Consider the following 18313-nt stretch of genomic DNA (forward strand, 5'->3'; position numbering starts at 1 on the left):
TACCGTACATATAGACTAAATATCAATCGTACCGTACATATAGACTAAATACTGTACCGTAATACCAGCTTTGGCCCCATTTCAGGATCCGCTATCTAACATGATAAAATTTGCAATGGGCAAACTGATTCCTTACGAATGATTTTAAGGTTCCTTTATGTGAGCAAAGTTTCTCATAGTGCCATTTGCCACCCAAGAGTCTTTTGAGGATTCGGACTGGGCGATTTTACAACTGCCGAATTATTATTATTATTATTATTATTATTATTATTATTATTATTATTATTATTATTATTATTGTTAATTCAAGTTTTTCCGAAGACGCAAGTTTCTTCGTTTACAAATACTCATACGCTTACCAGTTTTGGCAGCTTCTCTTCACTTTCACCATGTAACACTTTAAAATCTGCATCCATGTCCCCTGACCATTTTATTTACGGCCCCGTGATAGGAAGGCACTGGAACTAAACGGAGATGTGTCTCATGAAATAATTAAGAGTGTGGGCTTTGATTTACTACGAGGAAACTAAACTTAATCAAACTTTGAAATTAGACCAGAAAAAATATTCATCATGGTTCCATTGTTGGCTCCACATGGATCGCACATAAATAATAAAACCATTATTGCTATAAATAAATATCTCCAATGATCACTTACCTGAGAGCATAAGCTCATAGTTTTTATTTATGGGCAAGAAACAGGGAGGATGCTAAATCAACTGAGCATTATTATAAGGATTACTAAAAGCTTAACTAACGCAAATTATCTGAAATGATTTACTAGGTCAGGCCAAGTCAGTAAGCACAGACTTCCTCAGGCACAGCCAAGTACAGTGATGCTCAAATCTCATGCGACATGACTCCATAGGATTTCGTTCAAAACTCACTAACTGGCAACCTAACATGCTCCATATTTATCTAACATTTTAATGCGAAAACGCGATTATTGCATATAATAAGGCCATAACATGTTTCATAAGAGTGAAATCTGTCATATATTTCAAAACTGTAAGAAAATGTCACGGGGAGCCAAATTTCAGAAAAAAAACTCTGAAACATTTTCAAATCTTTTGTTCACACATCGCTGAAGCATTTGACCAAAACGAAGTCGTCATCAAACCTCACTTAATGTTAAATAAAAAAAAAATAACGAAAAAAAGTCATAACATTAATAATGCTTCCAAAGCAAGTATAAAATTTGAAATAGTCCTATTTGATTGCTTTTTCACTTCAACGCTGAAAAAATGTAAATATGTATATACAAAAGTAGAATGCGCCCACTGATATCAACGTGTGGGGGGAGCATGTGTGGCGAACCATGAATGTCGGGGTGCAACACCAACCACCTGGTGTAACATAAGTAGGTCTACACTGAGTAGCGACAATGAAATTATCTTGAACACATTTACTTTATATGTGTCAGAGGAATATTTGGATTTTCTTACATAAGTATGTTATATTTCTTAAATAAAAAAATGATGGCATAGTAGCAATTATTCGTGTTTGCAATTATTCTTTTGTCAAAGCCAAGATACCATTCCTAGGGCTAGGTGTTAGAATTCTTTACTTTACTCTAAACATTCACATCTCTCCATTAACAATTTCTGGCCAGAAAGCAAATGTGGTTATCTACACATTCTGGCACTTCAAGTTACACAAAAAGCGAGCAGAAGGACTTTTAAGGAAATAATATTTTAAACCAGTTGAAAATCAAGTGTTCCATACGCCTTGATATTGATAATTATGATATTTCGATTAATAACCATTTTCTCCATATAATAAAAATCATCATCCTCTTTTATTCCTCAAAGAACAGGTAATCTCTACAAATAAAAACATTGGAAACAGATTACACCTCAGAAGGCTTTCTTCTTTTAGGCCAATAAATCATTTTGCAACATACGAGCAGCTTGCGCACAGCCTAAAACTTCAACATTCAAAGAAAACTGGTTGTAATTCATATTCCTATTGTATTCGTCAAAGAACAAGCAATCTCTACAAATAAATTCACTAGTAACAGATTACATCTCAGAAGGCTTCGATTATTTATTTAGGCCTATAAAACATTTTGAAACATACAAGCACCTTAAACAGCCGAAAGCTTCAACATTCAAAGCAAACTCGTTTTAATTCACATTCCGACTTTGAAAATGTAGTTATGACTGTTGAGCTTATTAGGTCTACTGTCATAATGCAGCAGACGTAGTTATGTTGATCAGACCGAGGAGCATGTTAAATGTGTTTTCATTTATGGTACCACTAACTTTATCACACCGCACGTTGAACTAAGCAGCGTAAAAAAAGAAAATCAGTTCAAATCACACAGATTACAAATTATACCAAAGCATAAAATGGATCATATTTATATAAACACAAGGAAAATAGGGCTAGCTGTGAATTCACAAACTTTTCGACAAGTATGACATTAGAAAAAAAAGTTTAAGACTACTTGGCAACGTCAAGTTGAGCCTGAAAATCTGGACGAAACAAAAAGTATCAGGTCGCATGAGATTTGAGCACCACTGAACACCGAATTTATTACAATTTTTAAAAATACTTTTCTCTTCTTGAATCGAAAGAAATGTGTTGGAGTGATCTCTAGTAAAATATAATTCTATCAACTAATTGCACTGGGGTTTCCATGCTTACAGACTGATAAGAAATAGTACTGATGTTTATTGTGCACATTTTTAAAAGATGCAAATGAATGAAATAAGCAAGCAATCTGTTCGGAATCCGGACTCACAGTATGCCGCAGCAATGATATACACCAAATTCCATCTTCCCATTCCTAGACGCACGAGAATGTCGTCGAAATCCGAGGTACCCATCTTGAGGACTTTTGAACTCGAGGTCCTGTCTCATCGGACACAAAAACGACACTAAATGGACTTCGGCAGCTGCACAGCCTTTTGAAGGACCCAATTCCTTATCAGATCTGAAGAGATAAAACCTGAAGCTCACTTGACACTAGGACGCCTGCTTGTGGAATTTCTTCTTTTGACTAAAATGGCTCTCAAAATACTTTGGTAACCGGCTTCGAAATACACAAATGAACAAATGATTTGTCTTATCTTTCTTTATCTCTATGTACATCAGTGACCTCAGGAGAGGAAACTGGGAACTTCAGCAAGAGTGAGAAGCATTTTAACCTTCCACCTTCCAGCATCACGTAGGAACCTAATTTGGAAACAATGAAGTGTTATCAGTATTGAATATACAAGGCTTCAGTTATTATTCAAATAACGTGGATCACAAAGACATCGAGGTATTGTGTCAAGGCAATTTTACCCATTTAATATACATATACACCGTCGTTATCTCTTTATCACAAGTGCTTCAATGAAGGACAAGCTGTCAGGGGGAGCTAAGAAATATATATTGATAACAATTCTAGGTCTCCTTGGTCATTCATCGACACTTTGTAGGCCTATATAACCCCTGTGGAATATATCTGTGCCTTAGATCCGGCAAAATGAAATAAAATGTATTGAGCATTAAACTGCAACCGTTAAACTGGCCTGTGACCTTGGAGAGAGGTCACGGCAAATACAATAATACTGTCGTGAAAAGATATGCGCACAAATTTTCCATGGCCGGTTTCTGCCTGTCCCACATACGTGAGGAATTATTCCACGTCTGCCGATTGGTCGCAAGAACGAGATGGTTCTTGATCGAGTTTTATTGTTTTCGTGAAATTTATCATTTCAACGATTTTGAAGCCCACCAAGAGTCTACTTGAATATTGATGTGTGTTTATTTTGTCACCACATAAGGAAATATGTCCTTAGAAATCTTTTTGAAGTTACGGTAAAAGACTCATTCACAGCCCGGAGCGTCCTCTTCAATTTGAGATTCCAATCAAGTAAGAGGTGGGTCGGGGAGCTCCCGTTTAACTTCTGTTCTGTGTTTCGACTTGGAAGGCGGAGTTGTGTGAGACATACAATTATGTAAGTAATCTATAATAATCCTTGCCATCGTTGGCCCAATGTACAGAATAACGTTTGTCGTCACAGTGGAGTGGCTCAAAATCGTACTCATGTATATTTTTGTTCGAAGATAGCAAGTTTTTGTGTTTTTTTTTTTCGAGAATCTCGCGGCAGCATGTCCACGCTTCTTATTGTTGTAACGTAAGGGCGATAGGGCCCCTTTATTTTTTATATCTATCATTTAACTATGTAAATATGAGCGTAAATAACCTATTTTTGTAATAAAATTGTAAAACTCAGACGTGTTTTTAGTCAAGTTGTCCTTGTGCACAGGCTGCAGCCTATCCCCTAAGGTAGGATAGGACTATCGGCCACTTTACATCAGGCGCGAACAGGTAAGTCAGTCGCAATATAATTCGCGACAAATACCATGAAAATAATCATCAACCTCAATGGACTGGGAAATAATGACGTAGAATAAGGGTATCAAACAATTTTCATTAACAGCAACGCAACATCAGAAACTAAGAAACACCAATCTCGACTTTTCAAGGAACGGCAAATTCCACAAGAGTAGAAGCGGCCAACTTTGTCCAACTGAGGTGAAGAGGTGAAATATGCCAACTTCTGGCACTTGAATCGACCCGTGTCCATGATATATATTTGGAGATGATAATCCCTAACTCCAAGGTACTTACCTGCCAAATTTAAAGATCAGAGAACAGACAGACAAATTAATAACAATATTGAATTGATTCAGTGGCAAAAGCCCTCAACTGGAGCCTGTGCAAAAAACACCAGCTACCTTGCCGTAATAAGTGGTACGAACACCAACCTGAAGGAGTGATAGAAAACGATCAGGCAAAGATCCTCTGCGACTATGGTATCAGAACGGATAGGGTGATACGTGCAAATACAACAGATCAACAAAATCATAAAGAAAGTATCACTCTTCGATGTCAGAATACCATGGGACACCAGAGTTGAAGAGAAAGAAAGGGAAAAAAATGGTTAAATATCAAGACCTGAAAATAGGAATAAGAAGGATACGGAACATGCCAATGGAAATTGTACCCATAATTATAGGAACACTAGGCACAATCCCAAGATCCCTGAAAAGGAACCTGGAAAAACTAGAGACTGAAGTAGCCCCAGGACTCATGCAGGAAAGTGTTCTCCTAGAGATAGCTCACATAGTAAGAAAAGTGATGGACTTCTAAGGTGGCAGGACGCAACCCGGAACCCCACATTATAAATACCACCCAGTCGAATTGAAGGACTATGATAGGCAAATAATAATAATAATAAACCAAACAAAAACTTCTTTCTGTTTTCTTCTGAAGGTGGAAAATGAAACCTACAAGATTACTGACTATAACTTGTTTGCTTTTAAGTATTTACATGGTATTTTACTTAAGACTCGAGTACTTTCAGGCCCTAACTGTGGCCTTTGACATGAAATAAAGAAAATAAGAAAATAGTTGCCCTCCCTTTTACGAAACAAATTACTTCAAAAATGAAAGTAAATATAAATTGTGTATACATTTGATAACCGTAAACAACGAAGTATGTAAAAATAAATTGGAAGGAGATGATATAATTCTTTTATATATACTATATATAATTAATTGCAGCAATTGTGGAGACAAATATGTGAGGGAAACACGTAAAACACAGAAAGATAGTACAGCTTAACTTGCAGGGGAGTGCAAAAGCTAACCATTGTTGGGAAAAGAACCTTAGGATGGATTTTAAAAACAGTAGGCTTATATACAAAAGCAACATCAGTCATAGGAGGGTAGTGGAAGGAGCACTCATCAGAGAGATTAACGCGATAGAAGGAAACAAAGGTTTTACCTCAGAAGATCCCATTCGCCGAGCTTTAATATTAAAAGCAGTAAGATTGACCCTTTTGACCGGGAAACTGGGTTTTCTGCCCAACAGACCGATGGTGACCACTCACTTACCACAAGGGTTGGTCCCATTGACCATCAGATAAGGACATTAGAACGACAGGAGGGAATTAACAACTCTCAAGAGAATGGTAACTAGGACAGCCATCACATAAATGACATATCAACAGGAAGAAGTTCCAGAAAGACTACTGGGCCTTGACCAAGTCTAACCACCTGCACATCTCTTGAGAAAGGGCCACTGTTGGGGCCTGAAGGTATTCGAGTTTTAAGTAAAATACTATGTACTGAATACTTAGAAGTAAACAAGTTATACTCAGTAATCTTGTGGGTTTCTTTTCCCATCAATAATAATAATAATAATATCAAGTAGCAATCAACTTCTGCAGGTGAAACAGCAAGTCTTATCCAGAACACCACTAATTTTATTTTTACCAATTCAAATTTTTAAGATTAATTAACAGCTGGTCAGGTGGTAGGCTCCTGAACCAGGTGTGGTACATCTGAACTTGATGAGCTTGGGGAATACTGTGGAGAGAGAGAGAGATTCAATGCTCTCTTCTGGTCAGTGTACAAAAATTACATCTTCTTATTAGGCAATTTGGTGCGGAAGGTGGGGGGGGGGGGGGGGCGGTGGAGGTGATGGTAAATGGGGCATGGGTTGGGATAACACTGAGGAGTTTTCGTTTCGCCATTACAGACCTACTGCGATTTCGCGTATCAGTTTTGATGCTGACAAAAAATCAATCAACGTCTAAGTCCTTGGAAAAATGAGGGTGATATGTCTCCGCACATTACAATAAATAGAAAAAAATCATTTTAAGCCACTGGAGCTAAAGACACTTTAACTCTTCTGATCGACGTCTGTTCATCGTCCATCTGTATGTTTGGCGTGAGTCCCATTTTTCGATTCTTCTCCAGGACCACTGAATCGATATGAACTAAACTTGGCACGATGCAACCTTGAGTAAGGGAGATTTGAATTCATTCAAACCTTAAAAGGCAGAAAATAAGGTGAGGCCACTTTATATTTTCTTCTCTTGAACTACTCGGCTACAGATGATAGAGTAGAATAGAATAGAATGTAGGATTAAGGCCAAGCGCTTAAACGGCATTTTACAGTAAAAAGGTGTGCCAGATGCAACAGGGGAAAAACCTAACAATTACACAATGAACCAATTGTCAAAAGAGGGTGGAAAGTAAGGTGGAAGAAAAATTATGAAAGAAGGTACAGGAAAAGGAACAAGGTCTAGAGTATAGGTCTAGAGGATATTCTCTATACCTTGGAAAGGAACGTAAGGGGTTACAGCTAGCGGCCGAAGGGACGCTGCCAAGACCCTTTAGTAATGCCTACCAAGCACCGCATGAGGTCCCCCGGAGCCACTACCCGCCCCCCTCCCCCTCCCACCTCGACGGAATAGAGAAGATGTAAAACTTATTGGAAAAGTTCCTTTTGTTATGCAGATTCAAATCTGTTCAAACCAAGGGTTTCATGAACAGGATGGGGACACAATAGTGGTCCCGAAGTTTTAAATACAATGTATAAAAGTAATATTTACATAATCATCGAGATCATCATGACTAAAATCTAATTAATATACAGTCATCTCCATAAAGTAGTACAGATTCAAGCTTATGTACATCAAGGCACAGGGGTCACTCCTACTTGTACTTTTGAACTGCTATTCCCCCAGCTTTCTATTACGATAAGCTAAATCTTCGACGGCTTTCCTAATCTGTCGCAGCAATAAAGTCTCATTTGCCTCATTGCTATCTCGGATAAGCGACTGGTAAAAAAAAAAAAAAATTGGGTCACATTTCTTTCACCGGTCCCCCACCCTCATAAGAAATCGCTTTCTCCGACGCTGTAATCTTCTGATTTTCTCGCCCCTATCATTGACACAGTATCTCTCTGACGAAGTATTTCGAGCATCCAAACTAACCATGCGAGGTGCGCGTCCATCAGCTTCTGATCATGCGCCTTTGATCGCCACTATGATGTAACTGTTCGCCAGCTTATTACGATACGGGCGTTCGGTGCGCCTGGTCATTCCTGAACTCGTTTCTCGAGAGCGGGATCATGTTTCCTTGAAAATCTCCCAGGAAGAAGATTCATCTCAACTGTATGTGAGGTCTGTACACGAATCCAACGGCATTTGCCGCCGCCAAGGAACGGAATCTTGTCCTCTCTCTAACGCCTCCCGTTAATAATGGGTCACATCCGCTGTCGTGTTTCTGCAAGCCTTTGCCCTCATCGGGTAACCGAGGGAACCTCGTGAATCATCACCAGTAGTTCAAAGGTGCCACCGAGAGAACAACGTTTCCTTTTAACCTGGAGTCCATCGGGAGTCAACGAATACACAGGTCGATCCATCACCGTTACTTAAAGAACTTCGTAGTGGAATCCTTGCACGCAAGTATCAAGCGTTCGTTTTCTACTTTAGACACTTGTGAAAGTTTTTTTGATCTAGTGAAAGTAGAACTTGTTAATGTTTTTCGATTTTGTGATATATATACATACATACATACATACATACATACATACATACATACATATATATTATATATATACTATAATATATATATATATATATATATATATATATATATATATATATAATTATATATAATGTAGAATCCACTGGTAATTTTTACCAGATACATATGTAAATGTAACAGCCACAATGCCCTCTTGACTCCACAAATTCTTTGCACGTTTTAAGATACGCTTGTCACTACAAAGCCTAGTGATCCAACTTCAAAGAAACATGAAAGAAATCATGATGGCCGACAGCGGGAAACGAACTCGCGATGCCATAATCACGACGAGGTCACCTTGCCGGCAAGGTGACCTTGTCGTGATTATGGTTCGTTTCCCGCTACCGGACATCATGATTTCTTTCATGTTTCTTTGAACTTGGATTTCGAGGATTTGTAGTGACAAGCGTATCCAGGACTGCAAGCAATCTGAGAGGTTAAGAGGGCATTGTGGCTATTATATTTACACACACACACATACGTATATATATATATATATATATATATATATATATATATATATATGTGTGTGTGTGTGTGTGTGTGTGTGTATGTATGTATGTATATATATATATATATATATATATATATATATATATATATATATATATATAGAGAGAGAGAGAGAGAGAGAGAGAGGAGAGAACAATTCTTTTTAACTGACGTATAAACTGGATACGAATTCTTTAAGGTGACCAGAAAAGTTCGACTGGAGCAGAAATGATTCACAAAAGTATCGGGAGAAAAGAATGAGGCGTCAAAACTGTCAGCTGCTGCATATTCGAACTTAACTGATCATTTTCAAACTGAAAGAGCTAAGATAAAGCAGAGTCATGTCTGTAGCTGACTCATTTGTTTATTCAACCTATTCGGGTTTAATGTCGTCTGAATGGAAAACATATCCAAAATTGTGGTAAAACAAGAAACGTGGAAACACGTGACCACCGGTAACATTTGTAGCAAAAAAAAAAAAAAAAATATATATAAATAAATAAATAAAAAACTAAAAAAATAAAATAGAATAAAAATAAATAAATAAATAAAATTGCTGATACAAGCATCAACAAAATGCTTTTGTCACAAAATGGGAAGACTGAACCACAAACGAGGAAGCTGCACAGAGAAATAAACTGATTGGGAAAGTTGTACAGAAATACACTGACAGAGGAAGTTTTACAGAAATGTTACGAAGGGGAAAAACTGGTTGCAGAATCACGAGGTAATTCAGGAAGAAGAAAAATCAGAAGAATCAACCAGAGAGGATGAGGGACCTTACGTACTGCCATCATGACGATGATGAATGAAGCGGTAAATTCGTTTATTGCAGGTTATATAATGGGGGGCGTTCATGGCTGCCTAAATCTCTGAGCCTCGAGCACGGGAAGAGTCAGCCATCTTGTAAGTAGCAATAATTCAATTTCAAAGTAAACTTAAAAAATCCTACGACTGCAAAGTCAAAAGAGGACTTTCATAGCTTGATGGGCTTTCGATTTCGACCGTAAATATTAACTGGGCCAAAAGGCCAAGCGCTGGGACTTATGAGGTCATTTGGCGGTAAAAGGGAAATTGCTAGTAAAGGCGTTTTTAAAGGTATGACAGGAGGAAAACCTCAAAGCAGTTGCGCTATGAAACAATTGCTAGCTGGTGGAAAGTGAGATGAAAGACAGAGAACATAAACAGAGGTAAGGTAAAATTAATGAAAGGGGCTGCACTACACAATCCTGTATTATTTTAATTAATAATAGAACATTTTATTACCATACTCTCATTTTCCTAAATCCGAATTCGACCTCTCCATGCCCCATCGGCAGCTCAGCTTGGACTTAAATCTTTTAAGAGAACTGGCAACGTAGCTAAAAATCTGTGCCACTTTTAAGAACAAATGCAATGTTTACGTCGTTACCCAGTGTAAAATGTTACGAAATGTTTTAATATGATAAAAAGAAAATTTGGCATTATTGTCTTAACAATGTTTAGGTCTACTTTCAAATACTAAATAAACTGACTGAGAAAGTTTGATTTGGCAGCCCCACTTCCCATCCTTGGCCTTGCCTTGCCCAAAACGACAAAAAGATTTGGAAATACTATAAGGCCGAAGGGACACTAAAAAGAACCTTAAATAATGCACGTGGTGTACTAATGGCACTACCCCCTAAGGGGTCTTCGACCGCAAAAGTTTTGATTTTATCTTCGACGGCAAACACCACTGACCCTAGATATTACGAACCTGGCTGTTAAGTGCAAAGATTATTGCTCTTAACATTTTGTGGAGAGAGAGAGAGAGTCATGTCATTCTTCCGAAACAATGTCATAAATGTATTACACCACCATTGAAAACACGAGGACGCACAATGCACACGCTACAGTTAGCTGATCCACGTTGCATTTTTACCTTAAACACAAGGCTGCATCCTGAAAGGTGAACATACTCTTGTAAAAAACTCCTCCTATCTCAGATTAGAAGATCATAAATTTCTAATAATTTCTTCTTTTTCCATTCGTATATCACTTTACTCAACCATAAAGAACAAACAGCAAAACTTGGGTTGTTACTCCTAATCCTTAAGCGCGTTACGTCATCTCGTGACAGCGGTCCCCTCAACTGTATGGGGAGAGCACTCAAGACCTCTGACAACTGCAAAGAAAGATTCGTTGGTTGGGTTTTCATTGTTTGTTTCCGTTTACCCGTTGTGTGTGTATGTGTGTGTGTGTGCTTACCCGGCTTGCATAACTGCATGAAACCTGTCTGGTTTGTTGGATTTTTGTTTTTCTGCCCTTCCTGGTCTTTTGATTTATTTGTTTATTTTATTTTTTATCTCCGGAGTTTGTTTGCCCATCTATCTTGTTTGCATGCTTGTTTGCTGGCTATTCGTACCAATTTGCATTCAACGCGGTTTTATTATTTCTATGCGTTTTTATTTCAAGCATGGAACTGGGCGAAGGTCTGACATACATGGGTCAAGGACAAACCAACCACATTATGACATAAGCTTTTGTTGTTCCAAATCCACCTGTCTGTCTCTCAGTATGCCCGTCTAGAGAGGTCAGCTCCAGCCAGCGGACAACTCCTTTACAAAGATAGGAATCCGGATTAGGGATCAGAGATCTGGATACTAAAGGACACTTTTTGGTAATATTTGTCTATTTTTTTAATTTCGAAATTTAAGCCCACAAAGCCACTTCAATCACATGTACACAATCTCGAGCCCTTAGCTTTTGTATTCGATTTTTTAATAATAATAATAATAATAATAATAATAATAATAATAATAATAATAATAATAATAACACTAAGCATAGAGGACTGCGTCAACATCGAGAACAAAGCACTGGGGCAATACAGGAAGACCAGTGAAGACGAGTGGCTCAAGAGTGCATGGGAAGAAGGACTGATAAAAGTAGACAAAGACCCAGAAATATACAGAGAAAGGAGAAAGACAAGCAGAACAGAGGAATGGCACAACAAACCAATGCACGGACAATACATGAGACAGTCTAAAGAACTAGCCAGCGATGACACGTGGCAATGGCTACTGGGGGGAGAGCTCAAGAAGGAAACTGAAGGAATGATAACAGCGGCACAAGATCAGGCCCTAAGAACCAGATATGTCCAAAGAACGATAGATGGAAATAACATCTCTCCCATACGTAGGAAGTGCAATACGAAAAATGAAACCATAAACCACATACCAAGCGAATGTCCGGCACTTGCACAGAACCAGTACAAAAAGAGGCATGATTCAGTAGCAAAAGCCCTCCACTGGAGCCTGTGCAAGAAACACCAGCTACCTTGTAGTAATAAGTGGTACGAACACCAACCTGAAGGAGTGATAGAAAACGATCAGGCAAAGATCCTCTGGGACTATGGTATCAGAACAGATAGGGTGATACGTGCAAATAGACCAGACGTGACGTTGATTGACAAAATCAAGAAGAAAGTATCACTCATTGATGTCGCAATACCATGGGACAGCAGAGTTGAAGAGAAAGAGAGGGAAAAAATGGATAAGTATCAAGACCTGAAAATAGAAATAAGAAGGATATGGGATATGCCAGTGGAAATTTTACCCATAATCATAGGAACACTAGGCACGATTCCAAGATCCCTGAAAAGGAATCTGGAAATACTAGAGGCTGAAGTAGCGCCAGGACTCATGCAGAAGAGTGTGATCCTAGAAACGGCGCACATAGTAAGAAAAGTGATGGACTCCTAAGGAGGCAGGATGCAACCCGGAACCCCACACTATAAATACCACCCAGTCGAATTAGAGGACTGTGATAGAGAGAGAGAGAGAAAAAAAAATAATATTAATAATTAGAAAGGACGCCTTCTCTTAGGGGAGTAGCGCTGAATATTATAGCTGTTTCAATGGTATTTAATTTATATAGAATCTCAATTCTTATTATCTTTTTCTCATCAGCATGTAGCAGGTATGCCGTTGAAACAGCTATAATAATAATAATAATAATAATAATAATAATAATAATAATAATAATAATAATAATAATAATAATAATAATAATAATAATCTTTATCAAATATCTTGATTGTCAATTTAAAACAGTTCACTTGAATATTATTTTGAGGATGAAGGACAAACCTCACCAGAATAACAACTACATTACCGATAAGATAATTCAACGGTAACGTAGCACAGACCTCCTCACAACCAAATGACACAGGCAAACTTAGATCTACAAGTTGCAACCAAGATTCGGAGGCTAAAATCGGGCCTACCGAGTGCAAAGTTGCTATTGTACACAGGTGGATCGAGTAATGTACACAGCATAACAATTCAGGCCGAGGGCCAAGCACTGGGACCCATGAGGTCATTCAGCGCTTAAAGGAAAATCGAGAGGTTTGAAAGGTGTAGCAGGAGGAAAACTCAAAGCGGTTGCACGTAGAAACAATTGTCAGAGAAGGGTGGACAGTAACCTAGAAGAAACAATATGAATGGTAGTACAGTAAAAGAAATGAAAAGGGTTGCAGTTAGGGGTCGAACGGACGCTGCAAAGAATCTAAAGTAATGCCTACAGTGCACAGCGTGAGGTGCACTGACGGTGCTACCCCCCTACGGAGAATTTACTGTATGAAAAAACCCTCAATGACAATTTACGGGAAGTATTACATAATGCGAAACTGACTACAAGAAGTGAGGTTTTCATCCATGTTTCGTCAATGTCTTTCGGTTACGGTGTGTTACGTTACAGAGATCTGGTTGTTTGTAATTCTTGGTGTTATATTGTTGATTCCAAATCTTACTTCTTCTATTATGACGTCACTGCGCATGACAGCTACATACTGTAGCATATTTATTGAGGTGCTTAGTGTGCATAGATAAAAAAAAAAAAGCTGAACTGGAATTGGAATACAAAAATTTAGTAAAAGGAAGACAAAGAATATGAACGGAGGCATAATAAAAGGAATGAAACGGGCTGCAGCTAAGGCCCGCTGCAATTAACGTTAAGTAATGTCCAGAGTCTACAATGTGAGGTACTACACTGACAAAACTAACCCACCGAGGCGAAAAAGGTTGAATAAATTATATCAAATATTTCCCACATTTTAACATGTGTTTTCGGTAAACATATTCTCCCCAAGCGTCTGCCGTTACCTGACTCAAAAGATATTCGCTAAGTTAACCCTCTTAGTATAAAACGATAAGAAGCGTCCTTGAAAATGCTCTTAATAGCTCTAGGACGTGAGATTGGAAAGCAGCGAAGATAATGTCTTGTATAAAAAAAAAAATCTTTGACGTATACTGCTCACAGCATCCATTCTCTTGCGGCCTCTGAGAGAGGGCAGACGTTCGGCAAACCAGGATCAAGAATGGCAAGGTAGCATCCTTTCAAACTACAAAGGTTAACTAGATAACATCCTCTTAAATTCCTAAGGTTAACAGAACTTTAAAATGACTAAGGTTTAAAAATAGTCCTTTCAATCTTCTTTGATTAACAAGATAACGTCCTTTTAAATTACTGAGGTTAACAAGGTAGTCCTTGAAAACTACTATGGTAGCGTCCTTGAAAACTACTAAGATTAACTAGATAACATCGTATTAAATTTCTGAGGTTAACTATGTAGCGTACTTTAAAATGACTAAGGTGGTCTTTTAAAACTAATATGAGCAACAAGGTGGCGTACTTTAAAACTGCCAAGGTTATTGAAAGAGCGCTCTTTAAAATAACTAGTTAATAAGGTACCATCCTTTAAATTGACTAAAAGTTAACAAGGGTAGCGTACTTTAAAACTAATATGGTTAACACAGTAACATCCTTTAAAACTGACAACGTTAACATGATCGAATCCCTTATAACTAATTACTAAGGGTAACAAGGTAGCGGCTTTTAAAATGACTAAGGTTAAGAAGATAGCATACTCTAAAGTGACTAAACAAACATCATCAAGAATAAGTTCTACTAAATAAACAAGTCACCGTCAAGAATAATGTCAGTTATTTAATATCCGGGTTTAATAACTCTCAGGCAATTAATTAATGTATAAAGTAAACAAACGATTTTGGCTTACGTAACACATTTCACACGGGAAGTTACTAGCATTTTTAATTACATTTTTTATGCATCTAGTTCATTTTCTTTTGCAAATCACCGCAACACAGATGGGTGAATTTTTAATACAGCTGAAAGCACCTGTAGGTTCAGGACTTAGGCACTTCGAATTCACAAAGAGATTTTTGTTTGTAAATATCATTATCATAATCATCATGCTTAACGGTTTCTTGCAGGTTTGTTCACTATAACAAAATGTATTTCTTTTTCGGTTGTCTTCCGAAGAGCTCTGCCAATGACTGAAAACATTCGTAGGGAATTTGGCATTCCAACATACAGGCATTTAATCAGGTTTCTATTGAATTACTGTATGGTACTTATTTAAAGAAAAAGAGTTAAGTATATCTTAGTTTAAACCAGACCACTGAGCTGATTAACAGCTCTCCTAGGGCTGGCCCAAAGGATTAGATATTTTTTTTACGTGGCTAGGAACCTATTGGTCACCTAGCAACAAGACCTACAGCTTATTGTGGGATCCGAACCACATTATATTGAGAAATGAATTTCTATCATCAGAAATAAATTCCTCTGATTCCGCGTTGGCCGGGCCGAGCATCGAACTTCGGACCTCCGGGTTGGTGGCCGAGCGCGAAAACCACTCGTCCAACGAGGAACTCTCTTATTTAAAGAAGGGACATTCTTCTCTGTACCGTAGCGGTCATTCAATTATTCTCATTTTCCTGATATATATTCAAGACTTGGAAGTCTTAACGACCTGATATAAGTTACCCCCCCCTCCCCCCCAATAAAAAAAGATTCAAATAATAGCATTAACATGTTATTAAGTGAATTGGTCATGGAGTTGGCATGGTAAATTGTTCTCTCTCTCCCTCTTTCTCAACTCTAACAAAGAGGAGGTCGAAGCCTTTTTATTGCTGAACATTATTTACACAAATATATTCAACCGATCGTGGTTTTACGTAAAGCCAAAATAAGGTTGTACCTACAGGAAAAATTACTTATCTTAATTTTCCCAAATGACTAGCTACCCTATGCTTACAAGTATACCGTAAAATTCCAAGTTATTTCACATCATACTGAATTAAAAAAAATGTCCTCTAAGTTAAGAAAAGCTGTATTCATTTCTAGTTATGTTCAAAATGAACTGCCGTATTCCGCGGTGTAGTCTCGTTAATTTTCCACTTTTTAATTTTTTTATTTTTCACCAATCCAATGACCTCCAGTCTTTCCACATGACGAAACCACCTTGAAAGAATTTGATCCAGTCTTTCACCCAATTATTAATCGTTTAACATTTTACTTGTACTGACTCTCTCCTCCTCACCCCTCAATTCCTCTTAGCCACATTCACTGCAAAAATTCATCTCAACCTTTTCAAACCTTCCATCTTTCATTATATTAAACAGCCATATTTCCATAAAGGAGAGTTGGCCCAACAATCCAGTTATACACTTCCACCTTAGCTTCCATAGACACTTGGCGTCTTCCCAATCTTTTACACACACATCAGCTACCTTTTTTCAAATCTTCTTCATTCTCAAACACCTGAACGGAGCAGCCGTTTTAGCTCTTCACTCTAGTATCAACTTTCTCTTCTTGCAAACACTCTGGAACTCTTTTACCTCCTCCTTCCCTACGATTCCTAATCAGTAATCAACATCTGAAAACATCCACGATCCATTTTCTTTACATCTCAAATGTAAACCTGCGTTCTACTATTCTTTTTCTCACTTCTCCATGAAGATAATGACGTCTATCATCTGCATAGCCCGACGCATGCCTATAGCTTCAATCCAATAAAAGATAGTATTTCCCATTTACACAATTAAATTATTAAAACAATATGGTGCAACTCTTGACAGCAGTAAGAAATGGCTTGAGAGAGATTAATATCGTTATTATTATTCAGAAAATAAACTCTATTCATATAGAACAAGCCCACAGGGGCCACTGACTTGCAATTCAAACTTCCAAAGAGTATGGTGTTCATTTGAAATAAGCAACAGAAGGTAACAGAGAGAGAGAGAGAGAGAGAGAAGGTGGGGGGGGGGGGGGGGGGGGGGGGGTGGTTTGGAGCCTCGCAATCCTTTTAAGGCACTGTAGGATACATGAGGTGAAAACGTAATTGCCTCCATGTATACGGGCCTCGAATTGATTTTCAAAGGTCGGACTGTCGTAGCTTTATCTATCCTTAGGAAGTTTGTCATACCGCAAGGCATCTGGCTAACACTGAAGACGAACGATATTGACTGGTCTTGATTTTGTCTGAACTACAGAAATAGTCTAGACAGGTAAAGTGGATAGTTTTTTGTGTAAATGTTCTTCAATATTAACACACTGGGCAACGTCAATTAACACATAATGCAAGACCTTTTGCCAGTTGGTCCTAAAGAGGTTATTTTGCACGGATAAACTACACACATGGGTGTGCCTAAACATCAGTAAGAGGAACTAAGCAACCTGAGTTCATAATACGTTTGAGTGGGGAGCAATGCCATTGTTTGGTGGCTTGATAAATTTATAGCAAGCAAACAATGGTACAAATCTTATCCGGTTTTGGTCGAACGTCAAGAACTTGATCAATTCATGAATAATAGATGGCACTATTTTCATCACGCTACTCTCACAGATTTGTTCATAATTATGCTCCATCCGTCCTCCAGGGTAACTAAGAAATAAAATTCCGAGCCTTACTCTCCATTGTACCATTGTCCGTAAAATAAACAAAATTAAACTTTGTGTGGCCACGCACGACTTCATTATATCAATGAGACACAAAGGAGCAACAGTGACTGTTCAAAACAGGCTATCCTACCCACTCTTCTTCTCAGAAAGGAGGGGTCACCATATTATTATTATAATTATATTATTTTCATTATTAGAAGATGAAACCTATTCAGACTGAACAAGCGCACAGGGGCTACTGACTTGAAATTCAAGCTTCCAAAGAATATGGTGTTCATTAGGAAGAAGTAAGAGGTGGTAAAGGAAAATACAGAAAGAAATCTTACTTATTAAAAAATAAAATAATAAATTAATAAATAGATAAAATGTATTAAAATGCAAGGAGAATAGCACTAGGGTAGTAATGCATTGCAACTTCGCTTGAACTTTCGAAGTTCCAATTGCACGACATCCTTAGGGAGGCTGTTCCACAGTCGAACGATGTGAGGAATAAAGGACCTCTGGAACTGAGGAGGTCGACAGCGAAGAGGCACATTCGCTGAACAATGGAGCTGCCGTTCAGAGAATCTGGTTGCTCTCGGCAGGTAAAGGGAATCAAGGATCTGTTGTGAATGTGAAAGATCTCTGTTAAAATACAACTTAGAAAAAAAAAGACATTCCGTTGATGGTCCAAGTGACAACTGCTAACATTAGGAAACAGAGACCTACCGCCACGAA

The 18313-nt window shown here is 38.0% G+C and overlaps 2 protein-coding genes across 7 annotated transcripts in view; one reads left to right on the forward strand and one right to left on the reverse strand.

Moving 5' to 3' along the window:
• Positions 1–2942, reverse strand: part of LOC135216975 (organic cation transporter protein-like) — a 56463-nt gene extending 53521 nt beyond the window's left edge. The window contains exon 1 of one of the 2 annotated variants that reach the window (XM_064252511.1): positions 2747–2942. In XM_064252511.1, coding sequence (XP_064108581.1) covers positions 2747–2831 — 85 coding nt within the window. In that variant the 5' untranslated portion in view covers positions 2832–2942. The remainder of the gene's footprint in view (positions 1–2746) is intronic. The other variant, XM_064252512.1, reaches the window with a different exon arrangement.
• Positions 2943–3928: 986 nt separating this feature from the next.
• Positions 3929–18313, forward strand: part of LOC135216973 (organic cation transporter protein-like) — a 40629-nt gene continuing 26244 nt past the window's right edge. Inside the window, exon 1 of one of the 5 annotated variants that reach the window (XM_064252507.1) lies at positions 3929–3950. In XM_064252507.1, coding sequence (XP_064108577.1) covers positions 3949–3950 — 2 coding nt within the window. In that variant the 5' untranslated portion in view covers positions 3929–3948. The other 4 variants (XM_064252510.1, XM_064252508.1, XM_064252506.1 and 1 more) reach the window with 4 other exon arrangements.

Source organism: Macrobrachium nipponense, chromosome 7 (genome assembly GCF_015104395.2).
Source record: "Macrobrachium nipponense isolate FS-2020 chromosome 7, ASM1510439v2, whole genome shotgun sequence".
Lineage (NCBI taxonomy): Eukaryota > Metazoa > Arthropoda > Malacostraca > Decapoda > Palaemonidae > Macrobrachium > Macrobrachium nipponense.